General features: G+C 34.5%; 1 protein-coding gene across 1 annotated transcript; it reads left to right on the top strand.

The window, feature by feature from the left end:
- The first annotated feature begins 5,617 nt into the window (after positions 1–5,617).
- On the top strand, positions 5,618–22,641 carry LOC136807646 (histone-lysine N-methyltransferase PRDM9-like). Its single transcript, XM_067064241.1, has 7 exons — positions 5,618–5,870; positions 12,410–12,622; positions 13,127–13,173; positions 18,335–18,533; positions 18,987–19,267; positions 19,406–19,697; positions 21,667–22,641. Exons 1-7 carry the CDS (start codon positions 5,618–5,620, stop codon positions 22,473–22,475), a joined length of 2,094 nt encoding a protein of 697 aa, XP_066920342.1. The 3' UTR covers positions 22,476–22,641.
- The last annotated feature ends 1,956 nt before the right edge of the window (positions 22,642–24,597 follow it).

Below are 24,597 nucleotides of genomic sequence, written 5' to 3'. Positions count from 1 at the left end.
TCTAGTTTCCTGAAGGCACTATGCACTTGAAAAAAAATTAGGCACATTTCAACTTTTCGACTGTACGTCTGAATTGACCAAAATGACATTCCTTTATTTTTCTTTTGACTGCAATCACAGCGTACGCAAGTGGAGCCCGGGCCTTAACTAGGATTGGTCTATTTCAGATGGCGCAGAACTTTTTGATAAATTTTATACGCAGTATCATCTTATCATCTTACTATTGTTTATTAGGTAAAGTAGCAATAGAGAATAGAGCTTTTTTCAAAGAGGACGTCCTTTTGAATAAATATGTAGTCCAGCCATAAAAACAATGATAGAGCCATACATAATTACTGTATCATGCATATTGTAATAATTATGCATGGTTTTATCATTGTTTTTCTGCTGGACTACATAATCATTCAACAGGGTGGCCTCTTTGAAAAAAGGTCTATTGTTGAAATATATAGCAGCCAATGAAAAATAAACAAGCTATTTCTGATTGATGGTTACCTTGTTGATTTATTCACCGCTATATATTTTGCCTACAATCTAAGATGTCTGCAGCATTGTCGGAAAAGGTCTATTTAGTGAAGATCATGACATATATTGTTGTAAGAAAAAACAAACAAACAAGGAGATGTGAAAGTCAGTAAGATAATGATACCATGATTTTCGAAATATGTTTTTGAGAAGCTTTTCCAGTTTTTCCTTGAATTTTATTAAATTGTCAAGCTGCATGAATTCTTCAAGTATTTTGTTAATGGAATATGATTTTTTTTTCCAATCAATCAATAAATAATTAAATCAATCAATTATTCCTGATTATTTTTTATGCTTTAATTTTTAAAGCATTAAAAGCTTTATAAGTGCATGACATGACCTTTCTGTGGGGGCATTTAGTGAAAGCTATGACTAGTCTATAATAGTAGTCACTATTTTCCAGGAAAAACGACGAATTCCGATACCTAGAATCATGGTTTTCAGAATTTAAAGTTCGGGCGAGAATTGCTATTATAGCACGTTCACTTTCTTTCATTGAATATTTCGATTTTAGAGGGGTTCGGTGGCTTCTAGGCTATATTCCAAGCCTTATTGGAGTCTTAAGTCTTATGTTAAAACTTAGAGTTAAAATTAAAAGGTGAGGGGCAAATCACTCGAAAAATGGTGTACGAGATTTATGATTTATTTTTGATTTATGACTTATTTTTGATTTATTTTTGATTTATGATTTATTTCTGATTTATTTTTTATTTATGATTTATTTATGATTTATTTTTTATTTATGATTTATTTTTGATTTATTTTTGATTTATGATTTATTTTTTGATTTTTTATTTTATTTTATTTTTGATTTATTTTTGATTTATAAAATTGTGTACGAGATTTATTTTAGTGATTTGCCCCTCGGTTTAAGGCCCTTAAAAATCATTTGTGGTGTTTAAAATTTCGCCGGGAATTCTCCTTTGTCTGAAATATTTTGTCCATGATTGTAGCTTGTAGCAAACAGTTTTCCTTGCTGGACACTTCAGGGTCTCGGGGTCTCGGTAGTTTCTTGGTCTCGTCTTGAAATATTAGTTCCATGAGAAAGTCCAACTAAAGCCAAGCATAACACCCCCTTCTCACAGACCCGGTAGGATTTTTTCAGCCAATAGGGGTAAAAATAACGGATTGAAACTCGATAGGGATTGATATTCCATATTTTTTATGGCTGGGGATTTTAAATACATTTTTTCAAGCCTAAAAATTCAATGGGGATGGGAAAAATAGCGCAATTATTTGCAGTGAGAATTTTCAGTTGGGACAAAAATTGGAGGATAATTTTCCAACAGGGACGATATTCGGCCGATTTTTCCATTAGGAGGGGTCCCAGTGCCGACCGACGGGGGTGCTCCGCCGAGGTTCAAAAAATGGACTCTACGTGGGACTCATTTTTTCAAAAATTTTACCGAAATTTGTGAAAAAAGTGACTCTAAATAGGACTGAAATTCCAAAACGTTCTGAAATTTTCTACTTTTCCTCCAAATTTTCCAAAAAAGGCACCCTACGAGGGACTGATTTTTCTATTTCGGTGTTTTTGCGACCCTACCTGGGATTCATGGAGGTGAAAAAGATACCCTGACCAGCAGCACATCCCCGTAACCCATTTTGCCCTAGTAACCCCCCCCCCCCCCGGCCAGCGGGTGTGTGAGAAGGGGATGTAACATAGCCAAATGGTGATGAATGTTGACTAATGAAAAAGTTTTAGCTAATCAACCTCAGAATCATTTAACCAAAATGAGGTACAAGACTATAATATAAATGACACAGCCTAAATCTATCCGTGTGCATTCATTTCTTTGTCCAGGGTGGTCTCATTTCGTAAGAAATTTATATTTAGATGATCGAATTCAAACACAGATAATCTTTTTGAAAGTAAATTAATCCAATATAGAATTAAGACAAAAACTGGATATAAATTTGATGGCTGGATTAAAATCTTTATATCTTTCATCACGCGAACAAAGTCACGAGAGAAAATGCTATTTTCGTTTTTTCCTACTAGGAAAATAGATGCGGTGGCACAAAAAATGAGAATGCGGAGGCGCATATGGCGTGGAGGGGCGTATAAATATTTAGGGCAAGAAGGCGCGAAAGGCACGTTATTTAGCAGACTCGAATATGTTACAATGGCCTCTTCTACACATTTTCAAATATGGCTTAGGGTTACCGTAGATAAGTTAGGTTCAACTTATACTAATACTTTGTTTGTTTATAACCAATAATATCACTTTCCACAATCATGTATTGACACGGCTAAACTCGAGCTCAGTGACCTCAAACAAAGTAGGTCAAAAAATATTATAAACCTAACTTCTTAGATTAACGCAAATTACAATATCGCCAATCCAATTACATTTTTAGCAGTCTTCTTCAATAAAATAAGTCTAGATAAAATGTCTTAACATCCAAAACGAAGACGGTAGGCAAAATTTGAAGCCAACACTATTCTGAAAATGACTTATTTTACTTTACTTTACTTTGAAGCACATCTCAATGCTGAGACTTCGTCCATATTTGATTAACATATCTTCTCCATTCTACTCATTCGCGATCATGTTTAAGGTGTTGAAGTATAATCCAGTATCCTCATTAATCTGGTCTTTTCATCACTTTGGTGGCGGGTTTGGTGGTCTCCCTCGCTTCCTCTTCTTTGTGAAATCATTTTGGAGAGCTCTTTTAACAAGACTGTTGTCATCCATTCGGAGTGCATGACCATACCACGAAAGTCTTTGTTTTTCACGAAGTTTTGTATGTACGGCTTTGCGCCTGCTCTTTCGTGCAGTGTTTTAATTGAAACTAAGTCTAGGAGTCAAACCCCAAGCAATTTTCGGAGACAGTTGTTTCCAAACACTCGAAGTCTGTTGGAATCTTTCTTAGCGAGTGTCTATGTAGAACAAGCATATGTAGCTATGGGGTAAATAAGGGCATGAAGAAATCTCGTTTTAAGTTTCATAAATAAGTTTCTGTTTGAAAAACTTTCTTGTTTAAATTTCTAAAGGCTGTGTATGCTCTAAAAATTAAACATAAGCAAAATATCAGTTATATTTGTATTTCATGGTATGTTGTTCTTGGTTTTATTTCATCATATTCAAAATTTACAAAAATATACAAATTTAAGTTTTTTTGTGTTTTTCATTGTCTGTTTTCTTTCTCTTTACTTGAATTACAAAGAGCTTGGCAAAAATTGGTGCACACCATACACGTTTTTTTTTTTTAAGAAACACACTTTTAAGAAACATGAGGCTCAGAATGCCTAAAAACTAAGAAACATCTAAGAAACATGCTGAGGCTGAGAATGAGAAAATAAGATTTTTTAACTCGTTTTTTTTAAGAACCTTCCAACCCAGCCTTCCATGAGGCTGATTATGTTAAAAAAGTTTAGAAACATGTAAGAAACATTTAAGGCTCAAAAGGCCGATTTCTTAAGAAACATTGAGGCTGCGTGGTGAAACTAGTTTCTTAAAAAAAAAAACGTGTATTAGAATATTACACCGAATCATGCAACATAATCCTAATAACATACTCTTGTCCGAATAGACGGGGGGGGGTCCGAATAAGCAGGGTGTAGGAAAATTTTCTAAATTCTAATAAGTGGGGGAGGGTGGAATAAGAGGGGGGGGTGGGTAATTTAAAGACAGAATTTTTTAACTGATATCAATTTCAACAACAAAAAAGAAACTTTAACAATTGAACACGTAAAATAAGAACCAATAACTTACAAAAGGGAAAATTTTAACAAGTTAAAGGTCTATCTACACTGTAATAAAATATTGAATTATTTGGATTTAATTAGCGGGGGCGGGGGTGTCTTAATAAGAGCGGGAGGGGTGGATTTTTTTTTCTCTTAACAAGAGACAAGATAGTAACAGTCATCCATTGTTTTGACCATTTCTTTGATGAACTTTTTAGTTTATTTTTGTTTGAATTTTAACGATACTCTCCACGAACAAAGAAAACAACAGAATTGATTCCACTGTTTGTCACCAAAAACAACGATGCCCATAGCGGATGTTTCGTCAGGGAAAGATTCAAGATGGCGTAAGGAAGTGTGAAAAACACAAATGCCATTGCAATCAATATACAAATAAGTAAGACGCGTTTTAAGTTCCCATCTTTTGCCGCATTTAAGTGTTTATTGTTTCTATGGTGTTGTATGATGGCGAACATCAAGATACTGTAGATTGTCACTAAAGCCACGTCTGCAAAAATGATGATGAACGACAACCATTCTTTCATTTTTTGTTCAAACATGTCAATAAAACGGATGTTTTTTATCTTTGGCGGTGCTTTGTGTGGTGGCTGAGACTTTGGTGTTCTGGTTGGATGCATGGTGCTGGTTAACATGGATATCGGTTTTCTATTCATTATTTTCCGGAGTTTTCTTATAGGGTTGGTAGTTTGCTCTCCTTTGCTTTGTTGTATGGGGTCCGCAGAAGGATTAATTTTTTGGACCAATAGGTCACTTGAATGAGACAAATTTTTATCCTGTTGTTTTACATCATGCTGAGTGAAAGTTTCTTTTATATAGCTGGTAGAATTGAACACATTTGATTTATTGTGTTTGATGAAAATCATCGATTGTGTGATTTCGTTACGGGGTACAACAGTAGTGTTTGTGAATGTGATATTTTCTGCTTCGTATTCGATTTCTTCTTTTTGAAAAACACGTGAAAAAGAATTTGAGATGTAAAGTGAAGCTGATATAATGAACGAAATCGACCAAAGTATAAGAAGGATTCTGATGATGCATTTTCTACTGATTAAAATATTATGTTGGACAGGTTTGATGACCGCGAACAAACGATCACCAGCGATGATGAGTAGGTGTAAAATGGAGGACACAATAAAGAAAAAATACATGGTATGCCAGAGACTGGTTAAAGAAGTCCATTGTCTCCAAGGAGGGTGAGCAAAATACATGATCAGTAACGTCGAGCTTGAGAATCCAAAGGAAAAATCTGAAATGGACATGCTGAAGATTAGTAATTCGTAGATCTTCAACTTTCTTGGCAACTTCTTGAGGAGTAGAATTTCAATCATGTTTAAGACCGATACGATATAGCCGAGAACTACATTGGATATGTTGATAAGGATGACTGAGGACGCGGGTGTTGGTGTTGGTTGTGATACCAATCGTCTTGTGACACGCTGTCGTGTTGTGCGGTTCTTTTGGTTCGGGTTGAACGGGTTTGTTGGTCGCCATGACGGTACTCGAGAAGGTCTTGACGGTAATCGAGAAGGTTGTGACGGTACTCGAGAAGGTCGTGACGGTGCTCGAGAAGGTCGTGACGGTCGCTGGTTCTTTGATGGCCGTAGTGAAGGCCTCGATGGTCCGGTAACAAGAGGTAATGTCAAAACTAACAGGAATATTACCATTCTTGTCATCTTCATTTATAGATTCCGAGTCCATAAGAAATTAAGAAAAACTATGTTAATCTTTTTTTAGTTCTTTTTACTTTTTGCAGCGAAAACATTTATCTAATCATCGATCTAATTATCTTTTTTCTTTCGCGAGAAATCTTGATTTTATAGAGGGTCACATTTCCAATATTTGTTCAGCAGCTGCTACTGTGTAAATTTCTCGTGTTTTAACAAAGTTTAAGTAACACTAATATGTTTGGCCGTTGATTTTAAACAAATTCTATTTCCAAGGAAGTGTGATTTAATGAAATTCATCTGACTAAAATAAACATGACAGGGCTCAGCGACATAATCCAATCGATTTTGGAAAATAACTGATATTTATGCACCGCCGTGCACTTTGTATGAGATTTAACTTCCCACACTAAGATTTCACTGCCACTTTTCTTGCGGAAAAAGATATGCTTTTGAAAGTTAGGCAGTTTTGTAAGTAAACAACACGATTTTTCTTACCTTTAGAAAAAACCCATTTCAAATCTTATGAAAAAAAGCCGAAGAATCTCGAAAAAGTCACTGAAATCTTGGTGCGGGGAAGTGGAATATTATGCACATTAAAAATGATGTCGACTTGTAACTACCATGAACATCTCAACTTAACTTTCTCTGAAATTAAGCTATTGAGACAAAACCCGATTTTCCAAGTTCCTGGATGATTGCCATGGTTACTTATGTTGTGTGTTGAATGAAATCAGCGTTTGTCTTCATAGCTTGATATGTAATATGCATACGCTGCATACTGATATTGATACTCACGGCAACCTGCGACGATGCATTATAATTCTATATTCAATCATTACTTTAGACCGAAAGCAAAAAGTAACAATCATACGGTAATACAATCGGGCATGAACATCACATCTTGTGCAGCTTGTAATCTCACACCGAACCAAGAAAAAGTGTACGATATTTATTGAATCTTCCTAATAGGGCTCAATCCTATTTAGGGGGTTTTGTACCACTCTTTGTCACTATTATACTTAGAACTCCCTCAAAAAAAGTTTCAAAGCACGTAAAAATTTCTGAATTGAACAAAATCTTATGATGCATATAAAGTATAGAAAATACCCACCAGGTCTCACTTTTTTATAAAATAAACGCCTCAAGTCTTATTCTTTGTAAAGAAGCTTTTTGGTAAGGATTAGAGAGGATACAGAAAATCTGGGAGCAAGTTTGCAAAAGCTCACCAGGGTAAAATCTAATGTCGAGCCAGGAAAGTTTCGTATTTATAAATCAGAGAGTCTTCCCCAGAAAATTAGACCACTGAGGAGGGGTTAAGTTAATTTGGGTATTTTGTGACCATATATTCTTTATTCTATTGTTATTGACGACACTATAATGAACAGGATAAATTTGTGACTAAATAACTAACTAAAAGTCTGTCCAGATATAATTGGCAGTGGAAACAAAAATGCTTTTAACTTTTGATAGTCAAATATAATTATGGAAATTTTTTTTGTTTGTTTTAGAGAATCAAAAGCGCTATATTTGAATGTACTTTTGGATGAAAAATTCGCGATTTTTAGCGGTTAAATTTGCGATTGTAAAAATTGAGCTTTTTTTCTACTTATGCTATAACGTTCATTTTTACACCAGCGGTAGTTCCAACCTTAGGTTAAGAAGTTTGTTAAATTTCAAGGCGAACAGAAAAGTCCTTCGGAAGATATGGGACCCGAAATACCCCTTGGTAGCACTTTTCTGTGAAATATCAAATCTCCAACTTATTACTAAAAACGGGGGTTAGTTATCTTTTTTGAACAGTGCAATTAAAAGTTGGAAAGTGTTTTAAGTGTGGTCATTGGTATTCTTGTATCATTGATTATTTCGAAACGAAGTGAAATCACAGTATGATTTTTTTATTGAAAAGATAAGCATGAACTTAATATTGCCTTTGTTTTTTTCATTAAAAGAACTTTGCTAATTCCCAAAACACTAGCCCAGTTTGGCTATGAGGTTAAAGAGATCGTAAATTGATGGATCGAAAAACTTTTTTCATCACAACCCCGTTTTTAGTAATAAGTTGGAGATTTGTATTTACAGAAAGTGCTACCAAGGGGTATTCGGTCCCATATCTTCCGAAGACTTTTTGTTCGCCTTGAAATTTAACAAATCTTAACCTAAGTTGAACTACCATGGTGTAAAAATAACGTTATAGCATATTTGAAAAAAGCTCATTTTTACATCGCAAATTAACCGCTAAAAATCGCGAATTTTTCAACCAAATACATTCAAATATAGCCTTTCATTCTCTAAAACAAGCAAAAAAAATTCCAATATATTGACTATCAAAAGTTACAGCTTCTTGCCAATATATCTGGACAGACTTTAAAGAATTTTAAAAGCAGTTAATCAAAATTGTAATAAAGAATCGACACTGTTGTCAAAATGGAGATTTTTAATCATTAAATTTGGGTATTGTTTTATGTTTTTTTGCAATCCTAAAAATACTATCTCGTTTTACACCCCTGTGTCACATAAGTAAGTAAGTTTGCGACCGCAGTCGAGGGCGACCCGAAGGCTCCCTTTTCGTATAGCTGTCTACCCGAAGGTAGGGGAGGGCGCCACTCCTTTCCCTGGATTTCTCCACTTACCCTTGACCCGTCTCTTTAGTTGCTGAGCATCAAGCAGAGAGGCATCAAGTACCATTTTGGGAATCTTTGTGTCACATACCCGCTGGGACCCCAGCCCCACTGAGAAATTTGGCCAAAATTTCGTCCCCGGTAATAGAAATACACCAAAATTTCAGTACCTCTGGAAATTGACTCTGATTACATCCCCATTAAAAACACTGTACAAAATTGCACTTCAAAACCATCCCACTCGATTTTTTCAAGTTCGGAACTATAGAATCTTTATCCCTATTGGGATTACGTTGAAAAATTTATCCCCGCTGTAGGAAAAAGTTTTACCGATGCTGTGAGACAGGTGTGTTTTTAAAAAGGATCTAGATAAGGCGCGCAAAAAGGAGCTAATGGCATCAAAGTATCGATAATATTGATATGTTGGCATTTTTATGGATCTCTTAAATTTTAGCCAATCTTGTGCCCAAGGCCACTTGCATCACTTTTTAACTTTACTGATGGACGTAATACAATTTGTGGGCGTTATCAGAGTAATCAAACAGCGATCTATGGAGGGACTGGGTTGAGCCTTGAAATTTTGGGTGGTTTGTTTAAAGCCATTGACCTTTTATACATAGTTATAATGTATGTTGATTCAGCAGATAAGATTGAAGGCAATATGCCTTTCGGTAATTAGTTTTTTCAAAGTAAACAAAGGATGGCAAAAAAGATGAGCATATTTATTTTTATCATAAGCATCTACTTTATAAGAATCAAATCAATAACTTTTGATTGAAGGCAATATATCTTTCGGTAATTAGTTATTAGAAAGTATAAAAAGGATGGCGAAAAAGATGAGCATATTTATTTTTATTATAAGTGTCTACTTTATAAGAATTAAATCAATTTCAGAATTTTTGGCGTTTTCACTGTGATAACATGTGAGCGATAACTTCTCTTTTTGAGATGTGAGCGACTGTCTATCCCATGTCATCTCAAAAGTAAAGTTGAAACCAAGCTTTCTTCCTCTGACTTAAATTTTATCGATAAAACGAATTTAAAATCCACACATGCGTTATTTTGCTTACTTAGGGATATTTCGAAAGGAAGCTCTGCGGGGCATTTTTAGCGACAGGTACTTGGTAGTATATGTCAATAATGAAGTTCATTTTTAAGGAAATATTTATTCGCAATTTTGCGATTCTTGTTCTTTTCCTCTTTCTGGCCAATCTTGCTCCACATCCGTGTCAATCCAATGTGAAAAAGCTTGTGTTGTGAATTAAAAGTGATGAGTAAAACCACTGACCTTTATATATCCCTGGACCAAGTTATATCCGCCATCTTTGATCGAAATTTTCTATTGGAATTGGTACCCGAGAAGAAGCCATTGCAATGTTAAAAACTAACGTTTAACGGCTCTACATCATCAAAAGTATTCGAACGAAAGTAGATCTAGTGCTCTCGATGCTTTGGCATCCACGCCGCCAGTATTTTCCACCATTACATTAGACCACCCTCTAGTGCGTGAAAACTAGAAGTGCGTGTTTTTGCTGGGAACGCCAAAATAACTCGAGAATCTACAGGAAAGAAAATAACTCGAAGATTTAAAAGAATGAAAATAAACCGAGTTAAAAAACGAGGAATAACCCGAAAATTCAAAGGGAGGAAAAATACTCGAGTTAAATGAATTACTAGAAATAACTCGAAATTTTAAAGTCAAGGAAAAAAACAGAGTTACAAAATTGAAAATGACGTCATAGAAGGTACAAAATGACGTCAATATTTCCGAAAATAACGTCATAACTCGTTTTTTTGTAGCTCGTTTTTTTTGACTCGAGAAAAATATCTCGGGATTTCCGAGCCTCTTCGCTATATTATCATCAACTCATTTATTACTAGTCATAGCTTTCACTAAATGCCCCCACAAAAAGGTCATGTCATGCACTTATAAAGCTTTTAAAAATTAAAGCATAAAAAATAATCAGGAATAATTGATTGATTTAATTATTTATTGATTGATTGAAAAAAAAATCATATTCCATTAACAAAATACTTGAAGAATTCATGCAGCTCAGCTTGACAATTTAATAAAATTCAAGGAAAAGCTGGAAAAGCTTCTCAAAAACATATTTCGAAAATCATGGTATCATTATCTTTGAATGAAACAACCCTCATATTTTGTCAACTTGAAAGATAGGCCCAAACTTTTCCCTCACTTTCTGCTTTTTGGACCTACCTGGAGGTCCTATAAATTAACCTTTATCCGTCCGTCCGTCCGTTCGTCCGGACTTTGTGCAAAATCCTGTCATTAGGTTTTTCTGAGTTTTTGTACAAAGATGGAGGGCAACATTCTCTAAAGAATGGCTGTTAAGTGTTTTTTCCCGGAAAATTCTTATTCGCCTTAAAAAACGGATTTTCGTATTTTAGGGAAATTACCTTTAACCAAATAAGAAAATATAGCTTTTCTCAATGATGACTCATACTTTTTTTCTGATTTTTTGCACAATGATGCAAAATGACAATACCTAAAATGTGACTAAGCCCGATTTTCAAAAAACATTTATTTCCGACCGAAAATGCCGGAAATATGCCGGAAAAACTGTTTTTTTGGCATTTTCTCAAGATTTTATCATTGGTTTTTTCTGATTTTTTGCTCAAAGATGCGTATTAACAATGCCCAAAACATGGCCGAGTTCGATTTTTGAAAATGCTGGAAATCGCCGTGTTTGCAGATTTTCATTGGATTTTTTCCTTATATTCATTTCTATGTTTTTTACACAAAAACATTATTGATAACAATGCTCACCATCAAGCATGATTCAATTGTCAATAAAACTGATTTTTGCGACCAGAACTTTCTATTTATTTTTTCCCTACAACCCTTCCCTCTCCCCCCATCAATAATCAATGATGAATTTATTGCGTTATGCATTTTCGCTAAACGCTATTTTTTCTGACCGATTTTTTTCATTTTTCTCCTCGCATTGCTATCTAACTTTCATCATCAGGTAGGTCCATTCAGCATCTAGCTTGTTTTCTCTCAAAATAGGAGATGCAGGAAACATCACTTCTCTTTAACCAATCAGCCGGCCATTTTTTATGTCGTTTTAGCATCAAATAACTGGACGCTGCCCCTCCTGAAATTAATTAAATTTCTGAAAAATCTAGCTTTTTAGAGGAGAAAAACTATCGGCCACCAACGGACACAGCTTGCCTTATTAAAATATTGGCTGATCAGATTGCTTATATTTTTCAGGTTGAAAATACGGAACAGGTTCTTTTTCTTTGAAAATAGGGAATACACTTTTTTTATAAGAACAATGAGGCTCAAAAATTCCAAAAAATAAGAACAATTTAAGAACAGTGGAGAGGTTGAAGTTAGAGAGTTATAGCAAAAAGAATCACTGGTTTCTAAAATCCTCTAAATAGTAAAGTAAATAGCCAAAACTTGTTTTTTACCTTAGAAAAAATAAGAACAAAATAAGAACAATTCAAGGCTCAAAGTGCCAAAAAAATAAGAACAGCTGAGCCTCAGCAAAAATTTACTGGTTCTTATAAAGAAAAAAGTGTATCACTTTCCTTCAGAATTTAAGTCATTTTTTCTTTAAATACATTAGTTTGATTGGCAACTTTTTAATATCTACAGCTCTAACAGATAAAACTCCATGTTTGCAACGATAAAATGTGCTTTAAATTTTAATACTTTTTCAAAATTTTAGATCATTTCCTTCGAGAATATCTTTGCAACAGTGTATAACCTTTTAACATAGCATAAATTGGGGCTGAGAAATTGTTAAAAACATACACTTTCGAGACAGACCTTACTTCATCAAAATTAAAAAGTGATGGCTTAAATTTGAAAATGAAGGTATCTGAAAATACTAAATAATAAAATTTCCATTTAGAAAATTGGTGTGGTGGCTCATCCAATGAAATATCTTCTTATTTTATAGGATTGCCAGTCAAGCAGCCAGTATTCTCCAGGAAATTTGAGAAGGTTGAAGTGGAAGATCGCTTTGCATATCTCAGTGATGAAGATAATTCTGATGACAACAAAGAAGACGAAGATTGGTCTCCTTCAAAAGAATTGGTAAAACTAAAACAGCACTCCGCTAAAGGTAATTACAGTATTATATAACAAAATAAATATAACAAATTATAATTGATTTTAGATGTCCAATTATTTCTCATGTATAGAAAGTTAAATGCCTCAGAGAAAAAGCAGCAAAAATCGAGGTTTTCGACTCTTATATCCTACCTTCTAGAGGTTGTAAACTTCTAAGCAAGAATTTTAGTGTAAAAATAACTAAATCGCTTTTAAATCAGGACTTAAAAGTGCCTCCGTAGCAAAAATGAAGTTTATACCACCAAAGGAAAAATAGTTCATTTTTTCATCTTATTCTCTCAAATCTTTCGTACCCTTTTTCTTAGAAATGACAGTGATCTGAATTATCTTTTCAACGGTATGATGTTATAATTGAAGGGTTCGTTGAAAAATGACAAGCAAAATAGAGATTCATGCACATTAAAAGTGAACTGACTTCGTAGATTTGTTTTGTGTCATATTTGATATTGATTATTATGTGAAAATGAAATTGTGTTATTCGTTCCTTTGATTTTAGAGCCACCTTTTTCAAGTAAAAAGCGTAAAGGAAAGAAGCAACAAAAGGTAGTTAAGAGCCAGTTTTTTTAAGAGCGGGGCAGGTCCAATAGTTTGAAACTTAGATTTTTTTCATTTTTGGATATGTTGTTAAGTACAATGAACTGAGTAAAATCCCAAAATATTTTGGTCTGAAAATCCATAATGGCGGATTTATGCCAATTTGAAGTTTTTGACATTTTTGGGCATTGCACTTAAGGGGGTAGTCATATGAGAAATTTGAAATGTCATTTTTTAAACTTTTTGTTATATCTTGTGAAGTAGTAAATATTTTTCAATGAAACTTTCCACAATTGTAGCACAACTATAAAGGATATGAAAAAGTAAAAAAAAATTCTAAAAATAGCAAAGACGGGGGTAATATCGTCCAGGGGGTAAAAGCTATAAAAATATTGTGTCAACCTTTTAAGAAAAGCTAAGAAAGCTATTCAAAAATTTTTTTTTGGTGAAGGTTAGTATTATGAAAGTCTCCAGAATGAGTGGAAAAATTTTTCAAAATTTCAAGCCAGGGGGTCTGGAACCTAAAATTTGTACTTTTTCAGTTTAAAATTAAAAAAATGATTTTTTTGAAAAACTGCTTCATTCATCCTGAGGCTTACCATAATGGAAAACTACCCTGAAAATTTCAAGTCAATAGCTTTTCTCAATCCTGAGAAAAGGCTGACAAGGTGCGGGAAAACCCCCTAAAACGTGTTTTGAGAAAACGGCGCAGAAAGTTAAAAATAGAGGTTTTTCTCAATTTTTCTGCGATACATAGACCGTTTTACAAAATTTTTGCTGTGGTTGACCAAAATGGATTGACACATTACTTTTAATGTTGAAAAGGTACTGGAAATACTAAAATAGTCCAAGTTTTTTGAAAAAAATGGCCTTCCACGTGCTCCGGGAATCTCCAAGTATTTTGCGTCAACTCTGCGTACAACGCGTAAACATGGCTTTAAGTCAATAAAAGTGCATTTTCTCGTCAAAAAACATATTGCCAACAAAATATATCATCCTTGTGCTCTCTCAAATCTGTTTATATCATTTTTACAGTTGAATTTCAGTGTTGATCTTAGGGAAACGTGTCTTCAGGTTGAACGTCAATCATGCATAGTTTTACTCAATTTTCCAGGATCGCCTCCTGGCGCCATGAGTGCCACGATTCATCAAAGACTAGATTTCCACTGGATTTAAGACTCATAATGGATACATCATTGAATGTGTTTAGTTGCTTGTTTCAAACTTTATTCATACCATGGTTCATAGTCTATAGTCCATCACTTTGAAAAGTTTTTTCGGTGTACAAGTTTTACTGCTCGAAAACATCAGTTCGCAGAATCAAATTGTTGCTTTCACTCAAATTATAGGCTTCCAAAGTTTTCCCAGATGTGAGAAATGAAATGAAACATTCAATAATATCATAATTCAATCCAAAACAATACATAAGCTCAGTTTCCATGTCAAAAACACAGCTGACTGCCTCCAAAATGTGAATGTTTTTGAAAATACCACTTCTTCGGTTACCATCTTTAATTACGTCATATTTAGAAATCCCGGGGAAAAAAGGCGGTATTGACTTAGACGCCCAAAAAGGGCGTAAAAAGAGCTTTCATTTGGTATGTCATGATGCTATGTTTAGAGCAGCCATACGGAAATGAGGCCCTAGCAACGGATGCGATTTACCGTTGCTAAGGAGAAAATTGTATACCAGGGCTCATAAGAAACCCTATATATCGGCAGATATTTATGCTACGGCCTTGAAATTTTCAGGGTATGTTCAGGAAGGATAAAGGATACTAAAAAGCCTTAAATCCCGAAATTGATAAATTTTTCACCAATTTTCAAAATCTCATATGACTACCCCCTTAAAAAGTTTTTTGATATAGAACCATGCTTTCTCAAATCAAAATGAGGAATTGATTTTGGGTGATTCTGAAACTATGGCCAGTAAACTATACAATTTTCCAAAAAAATCTAAATTTTCAAAATGGTAGCTGGGGTTATGACGTCACAAAAACACTACAAATTTGATTTTAGGGGTATTTTAGAGCCATCTGACCTGTCCCAGGGGAGTTTCTTACTGCTCAAAATAATATTTTCTGGTAGTTTAGTCCCTGGTCTATCCATTTGAAGTGATTGCAATAAAAAATTCCGGCCCTACTGGCCCCTAGAGGCCCGAAAAGCCAATAAGGTCTCAAAAAAGTACCAACTTTAGCCCAATTTTCCTAGAAATCCCAACATTGTCTGACCTCCAACTCTTCTGTTCCTGAAAGACAACCGCCTGGTCTCTTAGGATCAAAAGAGAAACCTATGTGACCCTCCTACCATTAATTTTTTATCTTGATTTAAAAATTTTCTTAACATCGCTTGAAAAATGACTAAAATTTGGGATATTTTGGCCCATTGGCAAACTTCAAAGGGGTCTAGGTCACTGAATTTGTTATAATATAAGGGCTATGATGAATCTTTTATGTAAAAACAATGAAACTAGGTGAAAAAAGTTGTCAAATGTGCTTTTTTGGGCCAAAAAGGCTTTTTTTTCAATTTTTTGACTAGAGCTGAGGTCATTCTATTGCAGCCAGTAATTGGCAGTTAGAAAGTAAATTTTATCTGAAAATCATGATTCCTCATCACATTCCAGAAAGGTTTCTAGGAAAATCAAATATGGTATTCTTCGAAAGCTTATAGAGGCTGAATTTTCACTCAAAGGCGGCTTCAAACTCCCCTGACCCCCTTAATTTTGTAAAATTGACTTAAAAGTACATTTTTGGCTGAAATTTTTGCCCAAAATGAGTACCCATTGCTACTTGATTCTTGATTTTGTGAAAGCATCCTATAGATAGTTCAAGAATTTATCAGAAGTTGGAACCTTTTCTTTTCTTTTAAAGATTAGGGCTAGCTCAAAGTCAGTTTTAACTCTAAAATCCTAAAAATCTTGACAATGTTGCTCAAAACAACAATTTTTGCTCAAGATTGAACAGAAAATGAGCCCACTCAGATAATAAAATCTTGGTTTTTGGAAAGTTTCATGGGGATAGTACAAACATTCATCAAGATCTTTACCTCCTGATCTACCATCTAAGGATCAAGTCTGTCAAAATGTGCTTCTAAACTCTCAAATCTTCAAAGGTGAACTTTACCAACCCCATAAAACAATTTTGCCATCAACCTTTCTGCCCTTAAATACTTAGAGATAAGTCCAAAAGTACAAAATATTCCTAAACCTTTCCTTCTCTTTGGATAATTTGAACTTTGGGCTCATTAACTGCATTTAAGAACAAATAGGCTGATAGCAAAATTGTTTTATGGGGTTGGTATAGTTCACCTTTGAAGATTTGAGAGTTTAGAAGCACATTTTGACAGACTTGATCCTTAAATGGTAGATCAGGAGGTAAAGATCTTGATGAATGTTTGTACTATTCCCATGAAACTTTCCAAAAACCAAGATTTTATTATCTGTTCAATCTTGAGCAAAAATTGTTGTTTTGAGCAACATTGTCAAGATTTTTAGGATTTTTGAGTTAAAACTGACTTTGAGCTAGCCCTAATCTTTAAAAGAAAAGAAAAGGTTCCAACTTCTGATAAATTCTTGAACTATCTATGGGATGCTTTCACAAAATCAAGAATCAAGTAGCAATGGGTACTCATTTTGGGCAAAAATTTCAGCCAAAAATGTACTTTTAAGTCAATTTTACAAAATTAAGGGGGTCAGGGGAGTTTGAAGCCGCCTTTGAGTGAAAATTCAGCCTCTATAAGCTTTCGAAGAATACCATATTTGATTTTCCTAGAAACCTTTCTGGAATGTGATGAGGAATCATGATTTTCAGATAAAATTTACTTTCTAACTGCCAATTACTGGCTGCAATAGAATGACCTCAGCTCTAGTCAAAAAATTGAAAAAAAAGCCTTTTTGGCCCAAAAAAGCACATTTGACAACTTTTTTCACCTAGTTTCATTGTTTTTACATAAAAGATTCATCATAGCCCTTATATTATAACAAATTCAGTGACCTAGACCCCTTTGAAGTTTGCCAATGGGCCAAAATATCCCAAATTTTAGTCATTTTTCAAGCGATGTTAAGAAAATTTTTAAATCAAGATAAAAAATTAATGGTATGAGGTCACATAGGTTTCTCTTTTGATCCTAAGAGACCAGGCGGTTGTCTTTCAGGAACAGAAGAGTTGGAGGTCAGACAATGTTGGGATTTCTAGGAAAATTGGGCTAAAGTTGGTACTTTTTTGAGACCTTATTGGCTTTTCGGGCCTCTAGGGGCCAGTAGGGCCGGAATTTTTTATTGCAATCACTTCAAATGGATAGACCAGGGACTAAACTACCAGAAAATATTATTTTGAGCAGTAAGAAACTCCCCTGGGACAGGTCAGATGGCTCTAAAATACCCCTAAAATCAAATTTGTAGTGTTTTTGTGACGTCATAACCCCAGCTACCATTTTGAAAATTTAGATTTTTTTGGAAAATTGTATAGTTTACTGGCCATAGTTTCAGAATCACCCAAAATCAATTCCTCATTTTGATTTGAGAAAGCATGGTTCTATATCAAAAAACTTTTTAAGTGCAATTCCCAAAAATGTCAAAAACTTCAAATTGGCATAAATCCGCCATTATGGATTTTTAGACCAAAATATTTTGGGATTTTACTAAGTTCATTGTACTTAACAACATATCCAAAAATGAAAAAAATCTAAGTTTCAAACTATTGGAACTGCCCCAAACTGCCCCATTCTTAAAAAAACTGGCTCTTAAAATTAAATGTACTGACAATAATCAGCCCTCTACATATTTGACATCTCTCTTTTGTCGAATGATGCATTTCAGAAGAGAGAAATCAATTTCTATGTTTTAATTATGATCATGTTTGAGACCGGTTCTTCTTTGGATCGAATTGGTTGACTCTTCCTAGTTGAATTCATGAAGAAATATTTTTCCTTATGAATATGGTTGTTCTTCTTTTGATTGAGTTGCCTTTTACTGAAACTGAAACTCATTAAAACTCTCGGTCATTACTTCGGTTCGCACTCAACTCCTTCACTTTAACAGTGAAATTAATAAAAAATAGAAATGAAATTTCATAACGAAAATAGGGCAATCATGTATTACAGAGTTGAATGAATAATGTGGATTTTCTTTCCTTTCATAGTTTATCCTGCTTTATAATCATACTTTTTTCAGGACCAGAATGCAAGTGCTGAGTCAACAAAAAAAGTAAGCAAGAAAGATCCAATCAGAAATCGCGAAAGGAATGAAATCATCGAAAACAAACCCATCCCTGATGCACCGAAACCGTCATCAACAAGTCGGTACCCGAAGAGAGAAGGTGCAAGGAAATCTTATAAAGAACAGCAAGTTCCTGATGAAGACCATTTTCTATGTATGTATCTTCTGAAATATGTTTTTAAAGCACTAATGATTCTTTGAAAAATCTCAATTTGTTACGACCGCGTCTTTTAATTTGTCCGTGCCTAAAATACCGTGGCTTTTTTAACCGACTGTTTTTTTTAATAACGCGGCTTTTTCACGAGCCGTGCAAAAAAAGACTAAAGACGGATTATCTCCTTATAATTATGTGTGCGGTTTTACAACTGATTGACGAAATATTTCGTCAGAAAGTTCATTAGGGTTAAAATTGTTGCTTATGTTATTACTCGTTTTAAGCAGTTTAATTTTGTTTCAGCAATCTCTTGATATTTATTGAAAATACATTTCCTTCAGCTCAGAACCAAAACTTACACAAAAACATTAGTTTTTAACAATAATATTTAGGAATCTAAAATATTTTCAAAACTGAACGATTTTAAAGGGTTAATGAAATCTTATTTTTCAGATTGTGAACAATGTGAAGATTTCTATTTTGGAGATTGTCCAGTGCATGGTCCGTTGTTTCCGTTAGCAGATAAAGATTGCCCTGGTTCTTCGACTGAAAATCGTAGTTTGGCCAGTCTTCCAGATGGTTTAGAAGTAAGAGAATCAAATATTCCTGGTGCTGGACTTGGTGTCTTTGCAAAACGTGAATTTAACTCTGGTACAAGATTTGGTCCTTACGAAGGAAAGAAAGTTCGACCTGATATTCCCAAAGATGATATGGATACTTCTTACATGTGGGAGGTAGATATACTTTTGCGAGATTTGCCATTTTCGTCGTCATGTTATTTTTAACCCTCAGAAAACAGCATTTCACCCTGCGAGGGCACCTCTGAAGCCTTTGTTTTTTATTCTTGCTGATGTAAGCGTATTTTATTTCAGATCATGAAAGAAGGACGAGTTGTTTATTATGTCAATGGCAAAGATGAGAAATATGGAAATTGGCTGAGATACATCAACTGTTCAAGAACAGAATCAGAACAGAATCTCGTGGCTTTTCAATATCATGGTCAAATTTATTACAGAGCGTACAAAGAGATGAAAATTGGTGATGAGCTTTTGGTTTGGTATGGTGATGAATATGCAAGAGATCTTGGTATCGTTGCTGCAGATATGAACGTTGGAAAGAATGATAGTTCAGTAATGGAAAACCCTCGACAAAAGAAAGATATCGGTAAGTGGAATTCAAGTACTGCTGGTGCTGCATTTAGCTGCACTTTTGAAGAATATCTTCTTGGCAAAATAACCCCATTCTTGTTTGATCTGAAATGGGACTAAAGAATATTCGGCGGTCTTATGCAAACTTGACAAAATCGCGCGAGGATTCGAAATACTTAAGTCTTTATTATTTATTAGGAGGCGTCGAAAGAAATTTCTTTCGTAACAAAAGTGAGTCGCTTGTATTGTCTTGTCGCTTGATACAGCACCTGACCCCGAGAATGTAGGTGAATTTTGAATCAGACCTGAAAGATGTAGATTTGCATTTTAGAAAACATTGAATGTTTTCAACGAAATTTTGAACTCCCAAAATCCTTTCCCAGGGGTTAGTTTCATTACTTGTGATAGATAGGCTAATTTTTTTGGTCCTTGAAGTTGACTCTCATTTTCGTTATAACCCCCAGAATGTAGGTTTGGTTTTATGCCTTTAAATCTAGTAATAGTAAAATGCTGATATTTTTTCAATTTGATTAATTATAACAGCAAATTTTAGAAATATTTTGTGCCAAAACAATATTCTAAAGAGCACTTTGTTATTCTGAAAATTGGATTTTTTCGCTTTTTAACCCCCAGAATGTAGGTGAAAAGATTTGGTTGTTGAGAGCGGAATTTTAGTATTCATTGGAAATTATTGTTCCCTAAGTGAAATTTATGATTTATAAATATACCCTGACAAAAGTTTAACAAAGATATTAATTTTATTGTGCTACAAATGAGGAAAAGTAAAACAAAGCACGAAAAGAAGAGACATGAAAATTGTTTTTATTTTGTAGGTTATATAATATTATATAATATTTAAATAATGTAACAACACCCCTGCCTCACAGCCCCAGTGGAACTTTTTTCATCAGCTGGACAAAAATTTCTACTAAAGTCCCAATGGGGATGGAAATTCTATTGTTCTAAACTTAGGCAAATCTTCTGATTGGGCTTGGGTCCCAGTAGGTCTGGGACACGTCGTAAAAGCTCAAAATGTCAACATTAATCATCTCTCAGGTTATACTTTCATGTAATGAAAGTACAAGAAACAAGTTTTATATAATTTGACAGACTTTTCATGTCGGGTTATGAAGGTCCCCAAATTGTAGGTCAACTAACCCCAAAAGGTAGGTCAAACATTTTCGTCAAAATATCTAACTTAGAACAATAAATATTGAAATGGACTATTTTCCCCATTTCCTTAGTTCATTAGGAATAAGAAAATACCCTATCATCATAACTTAATTCCAATAGATTTCGATTTAGAGAGGATTTATTTAAAAAATGTCTCAATTCGGGTAGTATCCAATCAACTTCGATTCAGATTTCCGTTGGAAAAAATTAATTCAAGTTAAAATTTCATGTCTACAAATAATAAGTAATATGTAACAGTATGCCCTGAAACAACTTTTTATGAAGTTGAACTATCGTTAAGGCTACAATGCTTGAAAATGAGAAACCTACATTCTCGGGGTTTACTACATTCTCGGGGTCAGGTGCTGTACATACACATTTTTTTACCCAATTTACGGGTCAGAGCTGAGGTTGCTTAGCATTCTAGCTCATTTTCTGAAAAATTTGCCTTGACCACCCCTGATATCATACCATATTTATGCTTATTGGGTCAAGGGCTATCGTTTGCCATGCTTAGATTATCTAAAAACCGTTTACTTTACGAGGTAGTGAAAAAATTGGCTACTTTCAGGGCTGGAGCCTTAGCAAATTAGTTGCTTATAAAGAACAAAAATATGTACTTCAAAAACAGCTGGTCGAAATAAATTGAAACCTATCGTTATGAATCGATGTTCGAGACTGTGATTGACTTCGATCGATTTTTGCTTGACTGAAATTGACTGAAATTGACTTCGATCACTTCGCTCGAAAAATCAGATTTGTTTGGCTTTGATCGACATCCCCTGGTTAATATGTTTTATATACCTTTCTAGGACCAATATTCTCATGTCGATATTGTTACGTATCCTATTCTGAAGATCGTTACTTACAAAGACATTTAAAATTCTGTCGAAAAATTCCAATTGAACATTACATGCCGAAAGAAAATCTGATACAATCTAAGCTAAAGATAAAGAAAGTTCCATCGCAAAGTTCACCTGGTGTTAATATAAAGAAGAAGAATTTGGTGAAGAGTGAAATTGCGGATACTGGTGATAAACCGTACAGATGTGATATTTCTGGAAAAGGATTTAGTCGAACAGGTGCTTTACAAAAACATCTTCGTACTCATACTGGTGATAAACCGTACAAATGTGATATTTGTGGAAAAGCATTTAATCAATCAAGTAATTTACAAAATCATCTTCGTACTCATACTGGTGATAAACCGTACAAATGTGATATTTGTGGAAAAGCATTTAATCAATCGCAAAATTTACAAACACATCTTCGTACTCATACTGGTGATAAACCGTACAAATGTGATATTTGTGGAAAAAGATTTAGCTTATTGCAAAATTTACAAACACATCTTCGTACTCATACTGGCGATAAACCGTACAAATGTGATATTTGTGGTAAAGGATTTAGTGTATCGGGTAGTTTGCAAAAACATCTTCGTACTCATACTGGTGATAAACCGTACAAATGTGATATTTGTAGGAAAGGATTTAGTCAATCAGGTGATTTGCAAAAACATCTTCGTACTCATACTGGTGATAAACCGTACAGATGTGTTATTTGTGGAGCAGCTTACTGCAGTAGTAGTGCCTTGAATAACCACAAGAAGAAATGTAAATGATTGAAATCTTGATAGCCATCCGGTGGTGAAGAAGATACATGATAAATTTCTTCATTCATCTTTTTTTTATTACCTTAAAGAAAAATTTGGTGAGATTTGGCGGATTCGGTTATTTTAAGTTCCCGCTACAATTGAATTTTTCGGCCATCTGCCAAATTAAGTTTCGTCTTTCCTCAAATTTCTGCTATTACAGGCCTTAAAACAGATTTTTAGCTTATTTCATAGTGTTTATGGCCAAACATAACCATTCATCCTTATAATCAAATTCCCGCCCAAATGTTATCCTTTAATAAGGTATAACAATTTTAATTAAGTTGGTTTATTATTACCTAGTAAAAATATGTAACTTGTATTTTTTGTATAATGTTGTTCAGTAATTTTAAAGAATTGTTTTATATTCTATTTATTCCACGCCATTATCGCTGTCTTCATTTCAAGAACTGGAACTGGAAATACCAAGTACCAAGTACCTGAATGCCTTCCTGCCTAGTTCCCTATATCGGTCATCCGTGTTTATGAGAAGTTACAGTAAATTTTAAAATGTCAACCACACCATAACGACCGATTTCAACCCTTAGGAGATTTTAAACCCTCAAAAAAATATTTGCAATAAGCATGGCCTCTGCATTGGGCTCTTCCAGAAAATGCTCGTACATGGGGCGGGGTGGAGAATATAGTGTCCGGGGGGGGGGGTAGTGAATAATCTGCAAAATTTGCCTTGTCCGGGGGGTAAACTTGCTCTGTTTGAGGGTAATTTTGAGTGTCCAGGTGGTCAACTAATTCTTGTCCGGGGGTCAAAAGTCACTACCCCCGTAAATTTCAAAAAAATGTTATATCCTCCACCCCTATATTCAACCCAAGCTTAATTCCAGCCCAATAACAAAATTACAGAAATGTCTTTAATATTTTTTTTTTGTTTCATTCAAATTTTCTTTCCTAAGCTTCAAGCAGGAAGTTAAAAAACTGATGAAAGACAGCCTTCGGTTCCTGAGTATTCACACTCAGGGAATAAGTATTCCAAGAGTGTTCTGTGAATTATCATAATGCTTCGAAGTTACCCAAAAATATTTTTGTTAGGATTGGGAAGGGGGTTGTCTGATGCGATATCTACAGATATTTCAACGCTGCGCTATAGGTGAGGTACACTCTGGTACATAGTAGGGAGGGGGCCACAAAGTTTGAAATCTTAGTCGTAATAGTTAAATTTACCAGTTTCCGTTCTTCGCAAATGTAAATTCCTTGTAACGGAGAGACAAATCCGCTTAAAGGCATAATTGAGAACTTAAAAAGAAGAGAACTTGGAAAATTCTCGAGATTTTGATAAACGGGGGGGGGGGACCTAATTGCTGAGGGGGTGGAAATTGTACTTCTGAAAACCCAAAATAACGTAAATATAGGCTAAAATCAGGCTATTTAGAGCAAAACAAGGGGTCTTCTCTTTGACAGCTGAAAAAATTCTTAAAAATTAATAAACGGGGGGTCCTAATAACGTCCGGGAGGGTTGGAAAATTTTCGAAAAATTAACAAGCGGGGGGGCGTTTATTTGGCACCTAAGAGTATTTAGGTTGCTTAATGGAATATTATTAAGCTGCTGGCATCCACTTAGTCTGATTCGCAGACCTATACTTCCTATAGGTCTGCTTAATAGTGTATGGATTTGAGGTATAAATCATGCCATCAAAATCTTCCTCTCAAAAGTTATGAAGGTTGAAAGTTTTCAAGCCTTTCCAGGCAAAACTTAAAAACCTCGTAATTTTAGAACAAATTGACCAAATTTGATGTTTTATACATGAATTCATATCAAAATTTAATGCTTTTTCCGAGTCTGATATGTTCAAATTGAATTAAAAGCTTTAAATCCTACAGAATACTAAAACTTAGATTTTGAGATTTACAAGGCAAATCAAACGCAGCGTCCCCCCTCAGGAACACAGTGTACAACCGACTAATATTTTGGATATTTTAGGCCTTTCTGTCGGTTAGTTAGACCCAAGCATCAGAACGAACTTCGAATTTTGACATGGTGGTTCAAACCCCCTTCCAGCCCTTTATGCAAATATACAAAATTAAAAGCAATGAAGAATACATAGGCGTAGCGAGATACCCTACAAATTATGACATT

The sequence above is a fragment of the Clytia hemisphaerica genome, unplaced genomic scaffold, assembly GCF_902728285.1.
Source record: "Clytia hemisphaerica strain Z4C2 unplaced genomic scaffold, Clytia hemisphaerica genome assembly, whole genome shotgun sequence".
Lineage (NCBI taxonomy): Eukaryota > Metazoa > Cnidaria > Hydrozoa > Leptothecata > Clytiidae > Clytia > Clytia hemisphaerica.
This window is presented reverse-complemented; position numbering and strand designations above follow the sequence as displayed.

Bases quoted from the DNA above. Each gene is read 5' to 3' on its own strand.
- LOC136807646 (XM_067064241.1), top strand. From the start codon at position 5,618: ATGACTGAGGACGCGGGTGTTGGTGTTGGTTGTGATACCAATCGTCTT. The intron at 13,174-18,334 runs GTAGTTAAGAGC...TACTTTTTTCAG, and splicing joins AAGGAAAGAAGCAACAAAAG to GACCAGAATGCAAGTGCTGA. The intron at 19,268-19,405 runs GTAGATATACTT...ATTTTATTTCAG, and splicing joins ATACTTCTTACATGTGGGAG to ATCATGAAAGAAGGACGAGT.